This window comes from Cryptotermes secundus, unplaced genomic scaffold (assembly GCF_002891405.2).
Source record: "Cryptotermes secundus unplaced genomic scaffold, Csec_1.0 scaffold1406, whole genome shotgun sequence".
Lineage (NCBI taxonomy): Eukaryota > Metazoa > Arthropoda > Insecta > Blattodea > Kalotermitidae > Cryptotermes > Cryptotermes secundus.
The window spans coordinates 770,532-788,022 of record NW_019721015.1 but is presented as its reverse complement, the minus strand read 5'-3'; the positions used below and the strand labels follow the sequence as shown (position 1 = coordinate 788,022).

The window sequence follows — 17,491 nt, the reverse complement described above, 5'->3', positions numbered from 1 at the left end:
AGCTCTTCTTCCCTATCGTGTATATTCTGTTTGTGTAGTAGGTTTAAAAATGCCAGTCCCCAGGGTGATTTAAATATTTAAATTGCCGGTCCGCAAAGTGTTAATATACCATTGTCACAGACTTTTAGGTCTTATTTTTATTTCCTGTTTCGCATAGTGGGTGGTGCAATTCCTGTGTTTACTGGCAAAGCTTTTCACTTCTACCACCAGAGGATGGTCACACAGAGCAATCCATAGTGGCAGACATGTCAGTTATGAAGGGTTAACCTAATCATGTTATTAGTTTACAGCACAATGCTTTATCATTGCTCTACCAATAACATTAATAACAGCCAGGAGTGTAGCTCCTTCTATCAAGAAAATATTTTCTTCTTACACTGTTAAAAATGTGTGGTTCTCTGCAAACACTATACAAATATTTCTATAGAACTGATCACCAAAAACATGTGCATATGGTAAAAGGTTCTGTTTCATGAAACAGTGTTTTCCAAAATGTCAAACAACTTAGCAACTCATTATCAATGCAAGCAGCATTTGACAGCTGGGAAAAACCAAAGTGACATGCAATGGCTGCAACTGCTCTATGTCAAAATTTTTTCTCAGAAATAAGTTTTCAATATGACCCAAAAATGAACCTAAAATATCAGATAAGTACTTTCATTGGTCAAATAATTGAACCATTTCATAGAATCCATTAGCCTAGAAACTTAACATTTAAGGCTTCTCAGGGAAATATGGCAGAGCACTGTCTTGCTACAAAAAATAACTCAATACAGAATTCTCAATTTGTGGAAAGAAAAAATCCCAACACATGACAAAGATCCCCACCATACATAGGCAGAAGATAGCCCAGTGATGAACATCAGCTTCACTACTGCTGACACAACAAAGTGAAAAGAGATGACAATTTGGAGATGACACATCCAAAAAGAAAAGGTATAAATTTCATTGGTCATTTCTTTTACAAAATGTAAACTTTTAAAATATGGACATCCATTTTGATGATCTAGCATTAAATTAATCCAAGCCCCCACCCCTCACCATGCAATAATCTTACTTTAATTTTTTCCTTGTATTCTGCCACGATAGCATCAATGTCGGTTGTACTGCTGTCACTCTCATCACAGGTTGATGCAGATGACAATGTTGTGTCTTCACTGCCAGTGTCATCTGCACTGTTGTGTTCTTCACAATATTCGAACGTGCCAGACTCACTTCCAAGTTTAACCAACTCTTCATCTCCAATTACCAAGTTTCTGTCATTATAATTCACTGGTGCTGTTGAAGATTTCACAGAACCATTACAAATAGCTCTCCTGTCCTGTTCATCATTATTCACTGACAACAATGGTCCAGCAGAGCCTCTGCCACTGTGGTTTCTTGCAGAAAGAACAGATTCTGAAGACATGATTGAACCATTACTAACAACCTTCATATCATTGTGCATATGTCTCACAGAACTTGGTGACTTGGTGACATTTCTCAATTCCACTTCACTTTGATTCATGATCTTTGATTCCAGAGATCTGATAGATTTCACTGAACCATTACATGTTTTATCAACTTGACCCTGTGTTGCCAAATCACATGACAGTGATGTCACTGCAGTTTCATTACTAAGGCTGCAGTTAATTTGACTGGGAATCACATTTCCTTCTGCTAGGCTGATGTCATCAGGATCTATGTAGGTGACAGTGATAGACTCAGAAGAGAGGGTAGCGCTGCTGAGGTTGGTAATGTCACCATGAAGAGAGCATGGGCTGGAGAGGCTTGTGTAGTATTGCTGGTCAGGTCCAGACGAGACATGCTGGCGAATGGCAGCTGGTAAGAAGCCTAAGCCAGACTTCAGACAACGGACTGTTAACCTGTGTTGTTTCTGACCTGCTTCCATGTCATCTTCATCAAACTCATCAAACTCATCATGTGGATGACAGACTGATGTGGATTTCTGACCCACATGACAATATTTCACTTCATTGTCTGTAACAAATTTTGTAATAAGAAGAGCACTTTTTGATTACATAAAACAAAGATTATGGTCTCTGGAATGTGAGGTTGTATAGTATGTCAGACAGGTAGCAACATTTTGGAGAAATGTAATTACCTATTTAGCACACTACATGGCATCATATTGCAGTAGACCATAATCTTAACAGCAATCACTGTGAGAATCTCAGCTCTAGTATAATAACTACATATTTGTTCTACATATTCTGCAGTTCTATTATCAACTATAATTCATTCCAGACTCCTGAGAAAAACTGTGGGACAGTAAATGAAAATGAACCACTGGCATATAGTTTGCATTCAAAACCTATTCCAAGAAATTTGGACTACTTCAGATTAATAAGATAACGTGACTTACACCAAGAAAAATAACTGTATTGTAATTTTATTTTTGTCTTTATATTAAGTGTGCAATTTCTGCTCTGTATGCCTGTTTAATGCCTGAGTTTATTGATGACAAACATCGATCATCCGGTTCCATGAATAATAATTGCTGGCACTTTGGGAATAGTATCTGCACCACACAAACACACAGAGACAGCATGGTGAACTCATAAGCCTACTTCCTTCCTTAAGAAAAGAAACCAGCTGAAGACCAAACATACCCATATTTTCACACCGTGTTCTGAGCTGCTGTAATCCACAATAAATTAAGAAAGAAAGATCAAGGCACCATCAAATTACAACATGAAAGGTTATTTATTTACTTAATTTAACTTAACTGATAACCCAGCATGTTCATTCACTCACTCATGGAACTGAGCCCTTCTTGAGAAGCTGCCAACTGGGGAGCCATTAAAGAATTTCCCAGCATTTTACGGAAGCTGAAGGTTGATTACCGTGTTCACAAGATCCAGATCAATCCAATCAATATCATCCCATCCTATCTCTCTAAGATCCATTTTTATATCATCCACCCACCTATATCTTGGTCTTCCTAGTACTCTCTTTCCTTCTGGCTTTCCCACCAATATCCTATATGCATTCCTCTTCATCCCCATTCGTGCTACATGCCCTGTCCATCTCATCCTCCTTGACTTGATCATTCTAATTATACCTGGAGAACAGTACAAGTTATGAAACTCCTCATTATGCAGTTTTCTCCAACCTCCCATCACTTCATCTCTCTTCAGTCCAAATATTCCCCTCAACACTCTGTTCTCAGACACCCTCAGTCTATGTTCCTCCTTTAATATCAAAGACTAAGTTTCACACCAAGCCATGTTTCAACATCAAAATATCATCAGAGGTGTTCAGTCAGTTAATAAAGGGTGTCTGGATGAAAGGTATCCAAAATAAAATAATTATATCTCAGAAAGCATGTGTTATACACACTTAAGGGTTACAACATTACAAAGGGAAACTATCAAAGTATTTTTCTGCATATATAATTTTTTTTTAATTGCTAGTGGGGTCGGACTAAGTCCCTTGTACTGCGGCCACTTCTGGCCTATTGTACCAGCCCCAGATGATAGGTGAGGGTGATTGTGGAGCAATTGGTGGAATGAAGATTGGCAGGGGAAACCGAAGTACTTGGAGAAAACCTGCCTCAGCGCCACTTTGTCCACCACAAATCCCACTTGACCAGACCCAGGATCGAACCTGCGCCACCGTGGTGGGAAGCCAGCAACTAACCACTTGAGATATGGTGCACCTTTCTGCATATATAACTTTCTCAATAAATTTAAATGTGGGCTCCTTTGGTGGCACAACAAATATCCAGATGATATTCAACCTCTTTCGACGTTGCTTGAAGCATGTTTGATGCTACCGTAGCCACAGTGTCCCTTATGTGGGCTTTCAGGTGTTGAAGCTCATTGATCTTAACCTGGTAGACAATGTTCTTCACATAACCCCACAAAAAAGAATCCACTGGTGTTAAATCTGGCGACTTAGGGGGCCAAGCAATTGGTGCATCTCTGCCAGTCCATCTCCTAGCAATCTCTCTGTCCAGGTGATTCCTAACCTGGTGGCAGAAATGTGGCAGCGCACATAAGCCGGGCATGAAAAAAGAAACTTTCAGAGTTTTCCTTTCCAGATATATGTATGACAATTAGTTTCCGAGATACACATTTTTTATTTTGGATACCTTCCATCCAGACACCTGGTACATTGATAACGATGCTCAAGGTTTCATTTCTTAAAACTTACACTATGTTTAGTAAAACAAGTGAAGTGGCAATCTGTTATGACATACAGAAAGTATTAAACACTTTATTATGCAATTTAAGGATCTTAAATATTCCCCATTCCTGTATGAATTTATAAAAATATGTATTTTTAATGTAAATTTTAGTGTGTATGTTAAAAGGTTGAGTTCAACTAAGACAACATTCGCTTCTTTAGCAATAAGGGGGCTTCATTCCTTTCAAATATAAAACAAATGAACCCATATAATAACATAAAATACTGCAAATGTTTAAAAAAGAGGGTTTAGAATTTCATCGAAGGTAATGGGCAGAACCCTCACAACTATTGTGTGTGGTGCTTCCACTGCCCCGATAACATAGTGAAAATATACAGAGTGTCCCAGGAGGAAAGATCAGTATTCTGGGAGGTCATAGTACAAGTCATTCTAAGCAAAAATGTGTATATGTACATGTGTCTTATTCCAAACAGTTTCTGAGATAGAGCCATTTCATTGTAGAGTACACAGCACATTGCACAGACAAGCAACGTGCCATGTCCTCACATTAGTTGTAAAGTCCATTCATATTGATGGTGGAATTTTTGAAAATGTATTATACTAGGTAAACTGTACCAACTTGGTCACTTGAACAATAAACACCAGTATTAGAAACGTTATGTAATATTTCTTTCTTACCAACAACTGGAACCGTAGAGTGAAATAGCTCTATCTCAGAAACCATTTGGAATAAGACACACTTTTTTGCTTAGAATGACAGATACTATGACCTCCCAGAATATTGACCTTTCTTCCTGGGACACCTCATGGGACATTCTGTATAACTTAAACTTATGAAATCATATTAGTGTTTTCAATCACTAAGTTCATTTGCATTTACTGCTCAGAAGATCAGAGAGACAGTTACTATCCTCTCATTTCTACTCATCAATCAACCTGCTTTGTGTGTTCTGTAGGTAGATATGTAAACTTTCAATAATACTGATGATCTGTCCCTCATCTGCATGATAAATTTTTGTCACAGTTTGTTTTATGGTTCCACAGGAATATCTGTTGCTGTAAATATACACACAAAAAAAATTGGATCCTCTTTATTTTGTCTGATACTGTGAGTATACTCCTCACATCTTATCAGATTTATCTTCCAGTTTTGCCTATAAAGACTTTCTGGCAGCCCAAGCATTGCTTTAAACATACAAACAGCCTATGGAACTAATAACAAAATAAGAGACATGCTTAAGACAAACAGTTAAGAGCAACAATACAGTACCATGTTGGTATACATAAATTAATATGCTAGAATACTAAGAAGGATCTGACCTGTTGCAGTCCCAGTGTGTGGTTGGTAGCGCTTGTGAATTACTGTGGCAGCCATGACAGCATGATCAACAAGTGGACCCACACACATCACACGCACCAACAGCCAAAGTGGGCACACACAGGCCAGCAGACTAGCAGGCAGCCCAGCAGCTAATATTGCTAGTATTGGTGTACCCATACTGGAATTCTCCCTAGCCAGAATATGTGGTAACACCTGCCATTCATCTCCTGTGGCAGTACAGCCAAAATTCAAATAAGCACTCCAACAGACATACAAGACATCTAACAGCCTGATTATCAGCAATGTTCCCAGTATCAGATATAGCTATCCTGCTTGCTCTCAGTACAAAGAGGCTAGAAAACATATACATGAAAGACAAGGTAAAGCTATCCTCGTTACAGGCCATGAAGGCCCATAGGATTTTGAGACATCGAGGCTCCCACATTTTCTAGACCATCAGCTCACAGATGGCGGTAAGGTTGTCAGCCTTATGCACTGGCCAGCCTTTACACCCCAGGAAAATTCCTGGTACTCATTTCTGTGAGAGGCTGAGTCAACCCCAGGGTCATGGTGCAGCTGAAAGAATGAGGTAAACTGAAAAATCCACCTCATCAGAACTTGAACCAGCAACCTTCCAGCTTGTAGCACAGTGACTCAACTAACTATGCTACCACATGCCCCACAAGACACATTCACATACCGTTAAAAATTTTGAGGAGCTTCTCACTCTTGAGTAATTACCTCAAAATCTGTAAAACTCGTGGAAAAAGTTGACTGTGCACATGATTCATTTCTCTCTACACATCTATGTGAAACACATGTTTCAGTTCCATAAATTTTTAACAAGTTAGACCAATATGAAATTTCTTCAAAATTCCATTCTGCAGTTCTCAAGTTGTTACATGTGGACAAAGGATAACATGGAGCTAGATGGAGCATTTTACAATATATCATTATAAACATAAAAACAATCAACAGTCTTCTTCTCCTTCTCCCCTGCAATTAAAACTTAAACCTGAAACTGTATTTTTGGTAATCTCAGTAGAACTGTCAGCACTGGGACTGATCCATTCCAAGACACTTATGTACAGAGGACAACACAGGGTAACACAAAAGAAAAGGGAGTGCCTCAATAAGAGATTCAAACCTGTGACCCTACTTCTCAAGCTGTGCATCTTAGATCTCCAGTTAATAACAGGCAGTACATTATCACAAGCTGCCAGTGCAGCACTGAAATTTGGTCATTATGGACACACTAGATTTTTGCTATAACTTTTATTTGAAATATGTTTCACCTATTTTTGTTTATTATTATTATTCGGAAGGGGTCGGTTACTCCATGCACTGCGACCATTTATTGATCTATTGTGCATCCCCCTTTTCAATTATTCTAACTAGTCACCATGCCCTTCCAGTACTGGTGCTCGCTATCAGCCCTGTTCTGCCAAGATGGATTGGCAGTAACCAGACACCAGAAAAGACAATGAGTGAAGAGTTACGAGACTCCTGAGTCATGGGACAGCCAAGTATGGTCATGAGTCTTGCGGAACTCAGAATCAAGAAAGACTATTCTGGTGAGGACCAGCAGCAATTTCTCCAACCAGAGACAAGAACAGAAGCAGAAGTCTGAGAAGAGAGTCTTGTGACTCAGATTCATGAAACAGAAATATATGGTCATGGGTCCTGCAAGGCCTGGAACCAATATGACTGTGCTGGCAAAGGCTAGCAGCAATTTGCCTGACCAGAGCAGGAGCCACTGAGCACTGTAGTATTAGAAAGAATCTCCATGATTGGAGTCTCTTACCTAGCAATAAGTGAGGAAATAGCAAACTGGGAAAACGTTTGAGGTGCCAGTTTATATTAAGATTAGGAAGAGTAACAGATATGTTGTAATTATTTGTAGTTAAGAGCTATAAGCATCCAATATACTCAATTATGAGTCTGAAACCTGTGTACAGCAACTAACTTTTGTCATTATATTAAAGATAACAACTGTTCTCCTCTACCATCACCTACTTCTGAGGGGAGAAGACATCAACTGAGCAAGGTAGAGCAACAAACACTTCACAAAGTTTGGCTGCAGAGAGAGTACAGGGAACAATGCTACAAGTCTTTTTATCACTCTTCAAGTTGCGCACATCAGGTTCATGCTTCTGTGGATCAGGTGACAAATGCAATAAAATAAGTAAAGCTATCCCTGTAACAGGCCATGAAGGCCCATAGAGTTGTGAGATGTTGAGGGTCCCACATTATCTAGACAATTGGCTCAAAGATGGCAGTAAGGTTGTCAGCCTTAAGCACCGGCCGTGCTTTACTCCCAGGAAAATTATTTAATTAATTCCTGGTACTCATTTCTGTTAGAGGTTGAGTCTACCTCAAGGCCATAGTGCAGCTGGAAGGATTAGGTCAATTGAAGAAAATCCAATGACCTCATCGCGACTTGAACCCACCACCTTCCAGCTTGTAGCATAGCCCCTAAACCAACTATGCTACAGGAGGGAGGGGTGACAAAGGCAATAAGGGCCTTTATATTATATCAAACCATTTCAAGGGCTACTCAGCTTGGCAATTAAGCATGCCTATTAACCTCAAGGAGTGAAGCTTTATCTCTGTGCCCCCTTTACATCTGCATGCCATAGTGTTTAGCAATGATGAAATTTTATCTACATAAGAGTATTTACTCAATTTAACATTTGTTATTTGAGGTTTTCAAAGGGACCAAGATTCAAACGTTTGTCTTCTGGGTTTTAACTCTACCTAGTCCAACAGACAGGACTCTACTTCAGAGGATTCACTTCTATCGTGAAAATGGAGTCAGTATGTATGTTCCTTTAAAACTCTGATACCAACCTACCAGACTACACTGGGCCATAAGCCAGAAGTAACGGTATGATTCCTTGTTCTGCTCAAGTGTTCTGAACTTTCTCCTTTTGGGGGGCCACTGAGAATGGAGGTGTGAATGGATACATATGAATGTCTGTAACCTAACCTAACCTACTCTGAATTACTGGGTTTTTGAACTTACCATCATCCGATTTTCTAAAATCTAGAAAGCACAACGTTTTGGAAACTTGATCTGTTTCCATCCTCAGTTAAGGGGGAGACACCTACTCTATTGGGTCCCTTAGGAAGAGCTAACCTGGCACAGTGACTGAGGTTAGCTCTTTCTAAGGAATGCAACAGAGTAGGCATCTACCACCTCACCTGAGGAAGGAAACATTTCCAGTTTCCAAAATGTTGTGTTTTCTACGTAGTTTTTAGAATACCAAACAATGGACAAGGTCCAAAAACCCAGTAATTTTGAGTGTTACACACCATCATCAGTACCCTTTAGAAGCTAACCTAACCTAACTAAAACCATCAAATGCCATTGTCACATTTGTTCTTCATGGTTCTATCTCCACATTCTGTGGAACAGAGAAAACGAGGAAACAATGTTTGATATGTGAATAGCAGAACATTAAATATAGGAACTTTTGTGTGTGTGTGTGTAATTCCTATTCTTATTTCACTCAGTTTGAAAATGGATATATAGCCCTTGTGCCTTAATGAACTGAATGAATTTATAACCAGAAAAGTGTCAACAGTGTCTGCAGCATGTATCAAGTATCAGATGTTCCAAACAAACTGTCCAATGTCCAACACCCAGCATAAACCCCTCCCCCTTGATGTATGCCTGAAGTAAATACTCACCAGCCAAACGCACGACCAGGGTGTGCAGAGGTGTGCACACTTCAAGCAGAGCCAAAGCAAGGCCCAGTATACTGAGGGATGCCATGACCAGGCGGGCCCAGTCAACATCACGGACTTCAAACACATGAAGCAGGGGTACAGGTGACCATTTCACAGCTCTGACACACAAAATCAGAGAAATGAAGTTTGTGGCAGTACAGTATATTATATATTGCTGTATGGTTGAATTTGCACAAGTCAAATGCCCATATGACACAACTCCATTCTATATCTTGGTGTAGAACAGACTGGGTATACAGTCCTATGAAGCTTCAACCTACAATGGGCTTAGAATATTGACTCTGAGATACCAGACATCCCCACCTGGGAACTGAGTTCATGACACCAAATGGCTATCACATGGCCCCACTAAGCAAAGTACTGCACCTCTTTCAAGTTGCAGGACTGCTGGAGAGCTGAATCCTACAAATGGTGGTAAGATGAACAATATATCAAATATAGTTAAGGTGCAAGAACTGAACAACACCCACCCTCTAATTAAATATAAAGTTCACACATTTAGCATGATGGACTCCATGATATACTGCTATCTTATCAAGTTAATTTCCAAGCTTTGACATTAGGAATAAGAGTGACTGAATGAGGTGGCTATATAATGTGATGTTTACTGAGTTGTTTTCATATTACATGGTTCTTCATCCTTTGTGTGCACACCCACATCTCCTCTACTCAGTTTCCACATTCCTAGTCTCCACTGTATAATTCAGTCAACTGTCTGCCATACATATGCATTTCACAACTGGAACAAACATTTTGGGGATAAGATGGAGGCACTCTTTCCAAATGTGTACGCTTTTCCCTTCCCCATACATACAGTATGTTCAACATTTGGGCTCTGACAGTAGCTGCAGATGCAATGTTTGAAATCTGCATATGCAGAAGTCCCAGTAACCATTCAAAAGTCAGAACACACAGGAGAAAGCTACACTAGGCTTCCTGAAAGCCAATTTTCAGTTCACAGACATCATGGAATTAGTGCTGAGCACAGCCAAAAGTTTATCATAGCCGAATTTATAACTTCTGCAGCTGCTATTCAGTGATACAGATGAAAAATAAATGATTTCATTGAAGGATCTATTCAATTTCACCCAACTTTTGACTCCAGTACTCCCTTCTGCACAGCTGAACATGTGCTGTGTACTCTTGATACCAAGAGGTCCGGTACCAGCAACAGGAAAGCGTGTCACTGGGCACAATGCCCAATCCAAACCTTATTATTAAGCTTTCAACTCCTTGTCCCCAACAAAAGTTGTCAGATGACCAACTTTTAACCAACTTAACTATATCCACCACCATACAAAAGCAAAAGTATCCACCTACTTTTTATTGACTCTTTGACCCTCACATGTTCTATATGATATATACCGCAATCTGCCACAGGCTTACACAGCTGCTATGTAAGTTCCAATGAATGATACTAGACAGCAACACTGGTTATTTTACTGTACTGATATGGTTAAAAATACTGTTAATTTTAAATTTTGACAAATTTGTATCACTTCAGAATTCTGGTACATTTCAAGATATGGGAACAGTCAGGATACAGTGGTTAGTTGCTATATGTACCATATACTTTAACAGTAAAAGCTCTGGATTCTTCTCGTACAGTGTATTTATGTGTCCCATATGATACTCAGAATAGAGAGCGATTATATTGCCAAACACCATTAACTGCATTCCTAGATTATCTCTGTAATGGAGATGCAGTGCATTTTCTGTAGAGTAGGATGTAATTTTTCAGATATTATTATTCAGACTTTTCATGCAGCCTTCCCCGTTGATACAAAAATCCCACCCGTCCATGTTAATATCAAAATTCTGCCCCAGTCCAGCTCTCCCAGTGCTATCATCACACTTCCAACCAAATTCACCCTACCTTTTATCACTTCCAAGTGCTTTACCTTTCCTCCAACCTGCCTTTACCCAAAGGATGAGCAGAGACTGCCTGGGGGCTTTCAGTGCTGAAAATTTCTAAGTCCCCTCCCCCACCAAATGAAGGCAGTGTCTCTCATTACACCACTCTATTTTCTTCTTTCCCAGTTTTCAAGCTTGGAATGTATAATGTCACATCATTACACCACACAGCTGTACAAGCCTGATTTTCCTATTCAGATACACAATTACTGGTACTCCATAAAATAAAAGAGACCATAAACTAACAGCGCCATGTTTATTCTCCTGTATGCCAACTAAAATTGTTCACATCAAAATGTGCAGGTGTCACATGTTTTTCATGTCTAGTCAGGTGATTACATCAAGAGAAAGATAAATATGCAATGCCAGCAACTTGAAGACATCCAGTGATCGAGGCTACCTCTTTCTAAGGGACCCAACAGAATAGGTGTTTTCCCTCACCTGAGGATGGAAACAGATCCAGTTTCCGAAACGTCGTGTTTTTCTTAGTTATCTTAAAACCAGGACAATGGATAAAGTCCGAAAACCCAATATCTCTGTGTGTTATACACCATCGTCAGAATCCTATAGTAACTACTTGAAGAAATGTGTTCTAAACAAAATTGGACTCACTGAAACTGCACCATCAGGGAGACAACCACAGCAACTGCAGAGTAAGAGACAAACATGACAAGCAGGGCAGCACCCGCAGCAGTAACTTTTTGTCTTCGGCCTTGGCTCTTCCTCCAGCTCTGAGGCATGATGCCAATAAAACTCAGGAAGCCAAAAGAGCAAATTGCAGTTCCTGTGAGCACCTGAAACCAGAGAGTCACATATTGCATGTAACAATGCAATGCATTCACACAGCAAGTGTTTCTGCTGTGTCCAATATTCAGGACAGAATTGTTGTGCTTCTGAATATGTGCTTTCCTTCTGCACAGCATGACTAACACAAATTATACATTCATATGTGCATTAGTACGTGTCAAACCAAACTCTTCACACCGACCTCAAGATCCCATATGTAAGAACCGTAATCACAGACAGAATCCAAAAACATTATCAGAAACTGGAATCTCACCCCAACAACGCAATAGCAGCTCTCCTTCAACCTACACAATACAGAAGACCAAGACGAACTTGGCCAAACGATCTCCAGGAAAACTGAGGTGTAATCGATGGATTACAGCTCTTCAAGCCAACTTAGTACAATAGAATAATTATTGTACATGACAGCAAATTAGCTCATAGAATGTAAATTCAGATTGCTAATAAATGATAAATAAAAAAAAAAATATCTGCATCAGTACTGTTTCTGCTAGACTGACACTAGGGACAGAAGTCCCATAGATGGCAATGATGACACTCAAGGCTTCCATATTTCTGCCTACTATTACATTCCCCTCGAGGCTTTTGTAACCTATGTCAACTAATGCAAAGTGCTTCTCACTAGTGAAAGTTAGCACCACCAACATTCATGTGAACAACAAAGCTATGTAACTGGAGAGGACACACAGTGACAATATGCTACAGGGAAAAAATGAACTGCCAGAGATGTGGAGGAGGACAATCCATGGGCTGTCCATCCATGGTTAGTGTACAGTATGCATAGTATATGGCACTTGTTAAATATAACTTCAAAGCTTCACAATGTCATCCATTTTGTAATTAGCATTTCATCCAAAATTTGTTTTTGTTTACAATCCACTATCAAATAAAATTTCACACACTCAGTTTTATAGTTCATCAACTTAAATGGAAAGACACATAAATTTTTCATGGTGTCTGCATGTTATCTTATTTCTACACAAAAGAAGATCTTAAGAAACTGTCTGAAATCACAATCAAACCTTCAGGATCTCTATAGAAAAGGAATGGTAGGTCAAATAATTAATCTTTAAAATTATGTTTCTATGACAAGTTCAACAAAATACCAAGAGTTCTGAGCATCTGCAATGTCAAGAAATGCAGCGAAGGGCCAATATCAATATCAGAGTTCAGATAAGTGTAACTCTGACTGTTGGGGTTTAGCCATGTCATGTGCTGAAGCTGCTCCAGTGTTTCAGCATCTTCAGGGTATATGGAAGTAAGAAGGGCAAGGGCATGGATGTGGTGCTATCCAGTGGGAATAGACTGTGTGATTAAGGAAAAAGGAAGGCTGAAGAAAAGGAGGTGAAGCTAGACTTTGCTCACTTTCTATCCACAGTCATGGTTAATGTCTGATTATTTCAATGACTTCTTTGATAATGTGAGGTCAGGAAGTGTGAATGTTGGATAGGACAATGATTCTCAATTGTCTGCACCTTGAACCCACCAGTCATTTTGTCAAGGAAAAAAAATGAAGCATACCTTCAAGGCTGGAGCCACACGAGCACACAAAATGTGTCCGTCGTAACGAACATCATGACGTCTGTTGTAGAAATAAACAAGAGAGGCGAATGCTACAATTTCTTCTGGCTCCATTGCAAACAAAACACTATGCACTGCATTCTGCAACTGTGTGGTGTCCTCAGCAATGTCCGTTATGAAGTATGTTCATTGCAATGGACGTACTTCGTGCACTTGTGTGGCCCAGCCTAAAGGTGGCTGATGTAGGATCTCAAGCTTTCATGCTGAATAAGGTCAATGCATTCATCTTGAACTATCGGCTGTGTCAGTTGGTTAAAATTACAAATATATCAGGTACAATCTCTGTCCCCATCAGCAGAGTCTGATATGACTATACTAAATCCTACCCTGTAACCATAACCAAGCTTGAGCCAGTGGCTGTTTGGTCAGTAGATACATGGACCACTCCACGAAGGAGTTTGCCAAGATCAGGCTTCACCTCAGAAACTTTAACCTTGATGGGGGATTTTGAGCTCAGTTGGTCCTGGTGCTCAGTGACTAATAAGATCAAACAGTACAGACACCGATCTGGAAATAAGACTCAGCTAAGCAAGCTCACGACTCTGCCCACTGTCTTGTGCTCAGTTCTAATGATAGAAAATGGGTCAGTACATAGATGGGACAGTCTGAATTCAACATCACATTTCATCCTGATGTTGGGGACAGAGATGATACTTCAAGTGTTGGTCATTTTAACCAACTAACAGTCCAAGAGGATTTCATTAATTAAAGCTTCTCTTTTTCCAAGAATTATATTTTTACAATTACGTGCATTCCAGTATTATATTGATCATTACTGGAAATTCTAATATTTTAGACCTAACATCTTATCCAGGTGATGAAGTCCCACCAGTTGAGAAACACTGTGGTAAGGCTGTTTAATGCTGTTTGTTCTCAGAAGGTCCCTATATCAGTCCATTTCCTCATTCTATATCAGTCATCCTGAAAATATCAGCTGCAATATCTGAACACCTTCAGCATACAGCAAAGCTAAATACCAAATGCCAAAGTCACATCACACGTTCCAGTGCGAGCCCAGAATGATAAGACTACAGTGTCACTGTCAGGCTTGTGAAGACAAAGAAACATAAAGTATGCATACAAAGTAATCACATGTACATAATTCATTATAAAGTCACATTATTGTTTTGTAATCCAATTCAGCTATTTAATCTGTTTCTAGCAGATGACCCAATCAGTAATCATCCAAATATACATATATACATATCTATATATATAATTATCAATATGTTTTACATTACAATAGCTAGTAGCTATGCATAGGAGCAGAAATAGCAGCAACAGACAGCAGCAGAATTATGTGTGAGGCAGTATTCATCTTTGCCACAGAGAGTTCACAATATACCTCTATTGTCAGTCTATCAAGCTAAGTATCTCTTATGTACTCACATATATAGAAGGGCATGTGTTTGTTTGTTCTTTACATATTTCCACAACACTGCACCTACTGTGACCAAATTTCATATAATGACAGAGAGCTCCCTGGTAGACTTCAGTTGCTTGAAAACATGCATGCCTTCAAGTTCAAGCCAGATTACTTTCCCATTGTTTCATCCATAAGAAAGGCATTAAAATCATAACAATAATGGAATTCATGACAGGATGAGGGAACACACAAAATATCTTCTGCTGTTACTATGATATGGAAGAAAACCCAAACTATCTTCTGCCATCACCAAGAGATGGGGAAAAACCCAAAGTATTTTCTGGCACTGCTCAATTTATTATAAATGTCTAGTTATTCGAAATGTGCGTTATGACCAGGAAACAATGGGCAGATTTCTTAATCTTAGTACAAATATAGCTGTCTTCAACATACAGAGGTTCTGCATTTTTGACAAAGTTTGTTCTTATAAGCAGATAATATTACATATCCATAGAAAGTGTTCTCTGAGTAAATTTTATATTTAAAATTCAGTAACAATAATGATATAAGCACAAGAATTCCCCATTGAAATTTCAAAGGGGTTTAAGCTAGTGAAACCTAATTTGGAAAAGCACTGAACCATCTGAAGTTTTTGAATATTTTCCACACATGCACAGACAGCTTCTTGGAATTTTAACATGATTCTGTCAGTAATTCCAAACTTATTTTCAGTTAAAACAACAAATATGGTGCAAAGTATGCCATCTAACTAATTCCATGGAGCAAAGTCATTCTGAAGAAATTAACAGTAGCTCAGCTATTCCCTAACTTTCATGGAACCCAAAGGCTCACTACTCTGTTCACAACAGCCCACCACTGATCCTTATGCTGAGCTTTAACATGATTCTTCATTAGGTTATTAGTCAGACCCCGCCCAGCTATTCCTTGTCTGTTGTCTGCATCTGCTCTGAAAGCTCTAAGATTGTTTGTCATTATGCAGTCAACTACAAAATAACTGTGAACAAACCCCTGATGACCCAGCAGCCATGAAGTTCTGCCCAGTCCAGTTGGAGATGTCAGCCTTCAGCGATCCGACTATGACAAAGAACATGACGGTCACAGCCAGACTGATGTTCAGCAGCAGCTGCAATGCCATGGAGTGCTGCAATGGCAAGATAGCAACACACTCATATGGGTGGCTAAGCTGTTTCATAACAACGTATGTATTGCTACAGTTGTTCTGTAACAATGTATAGCCATCATCATTCCCTTGCAGTCTGCACAAATAATGACTAACATTCTAATCTTCTGGGATATGACACACTGTAGTCTGACAGATGAATATTGTTACGTGTACAGCCAAGCAACAGCACAATAAACATCTTCCCGCTTAAGGTCACACAACAATAGGATAAATGTTTATAGCTCATTTCTAGGAAACAGTCAGCATGCCAATGAACTGGTGAGACAGTTATCACGTGACTTGGTTTCTGTGTGATCTGCACTACACAACAGTAGAACTGTGTTTTCTGTGCATGGTCCATGTCCACAGAATATGAGAGGGTATGGGAATGGGAATTGGCTTCACGTGAGTTCCAAAGATCCAAGGGAATAGCAGTGTGGCCAGAAGAAGAGATAGAAGACTTAGTGTGAGATGCTACATGAGCTATAGTTACAGTAATCTTGACATTGTAAAAACTAATTGTAGTTACGACCAGCGAAGATCCAATAAACCGATTCACCAGTCCAAATTCGCATCTTAGTCACTGAAATGTGACAATATCAACGTTTCTGAAGGACATTCTGCACTGAAAATGGAGGAAGAATATTCCTCTAAAATTTGGTACCCACCTACAGGACTATAATGTGTCACAACAGAGAAGACCACAATCTGGAGTTTAAGATTACCTTCAGTGAATCTAGCAGCTGTAAGGATATAAATGGATTTTATAGGAATCTGTGTTTACTTGGTATCATTTTCAAAGTTAAACATCCTTCTTCTTTTTTATCATTGATGTTCCCACTTTATGTTAGTTGCCTAGCAACAAAACCTGTGGTTCACCATGGCATCTCCAACACCCACTGGTTAGCGTGCTACCTAGCGGCAAAAGTATAAAGATGCACACATCTGATACACTAGCATCAGTCACAACTATGCTTGCATCAAGACAACAGTGCAATAGTGAGTCTAACAGCTGCTGACTCTGTCAGCGGTTGCCGGCACTCATCAGGACACCCAGCCACAGCAAAAGCTTTGCCGGCCAGATGGCTTGCAGTCACTGGACTGCTACAAAGAAGAATGCCAGGCTGCTGCAAGGAAGATTATCAGGTCACTGCAAGGAAGAACACTGGGCTGCTGAAAAGAACACTGTCACTAGCTCAGGCTAGCCCGTTTTACATGGTTGTCTCTTCGAACATCAACATTCCCAAACTGGATTGGACACATAAAGACAGATATTTATAAGAGTGAGATTGGACTAAGTCCTTTAGTACTGCAGCCTCAGATGGGCCCATTGCATCAACCCCTGAAGATACTCATAGATGGAGCACTGACTGAATCCTTAACTGGTAAGAAGAAAACCATCCTTGGAGGGAA

At 39.6% G+C, this 17,491-nt stretch overlaps 1 protein-coding gene across 1 annotated transcript in view; it reads right to left on the bottom strand.

Annotated features, from left to right (window-relative positions):
* LOC111875293 (cationic amino acid transporter 2) overlaps nucleotides 1-17,491 on the bottom strand; it is a 66,859-nt gene that overhangs the window by 4,177 nt on the left and 45,191 nt on the right. The window contains exons 4-8 of the mRNA XM_023871406.2: nucleotides 15,923-16,057; nucleotides 11,754-11,935; nucleotides 9,168-9,325; nucleotides 5,474-5,701; nucleotides 1,058-1,980 (exon numbers count right to left, since the gene is read on the bottom strand). Of these exons, the coding sequence (XP_023727174.1) occupies nucleotides 1,058-1,980; nucleotides 5,474-5,701; nucleotides 9,168-9,325; nucleotides 11,754-11,935; nucleotides 15,923-16,057 (1,626 nt within the window). The remainder of the gene's footprint in view (nucleotides 1-1,057; nucleotides 1,981-5,473; nucleotides 5,702-9,167; nucleotides 9,326-11,753; nucleotides 11,936-15,922; nucleotides 16,058-17,491) is intronic.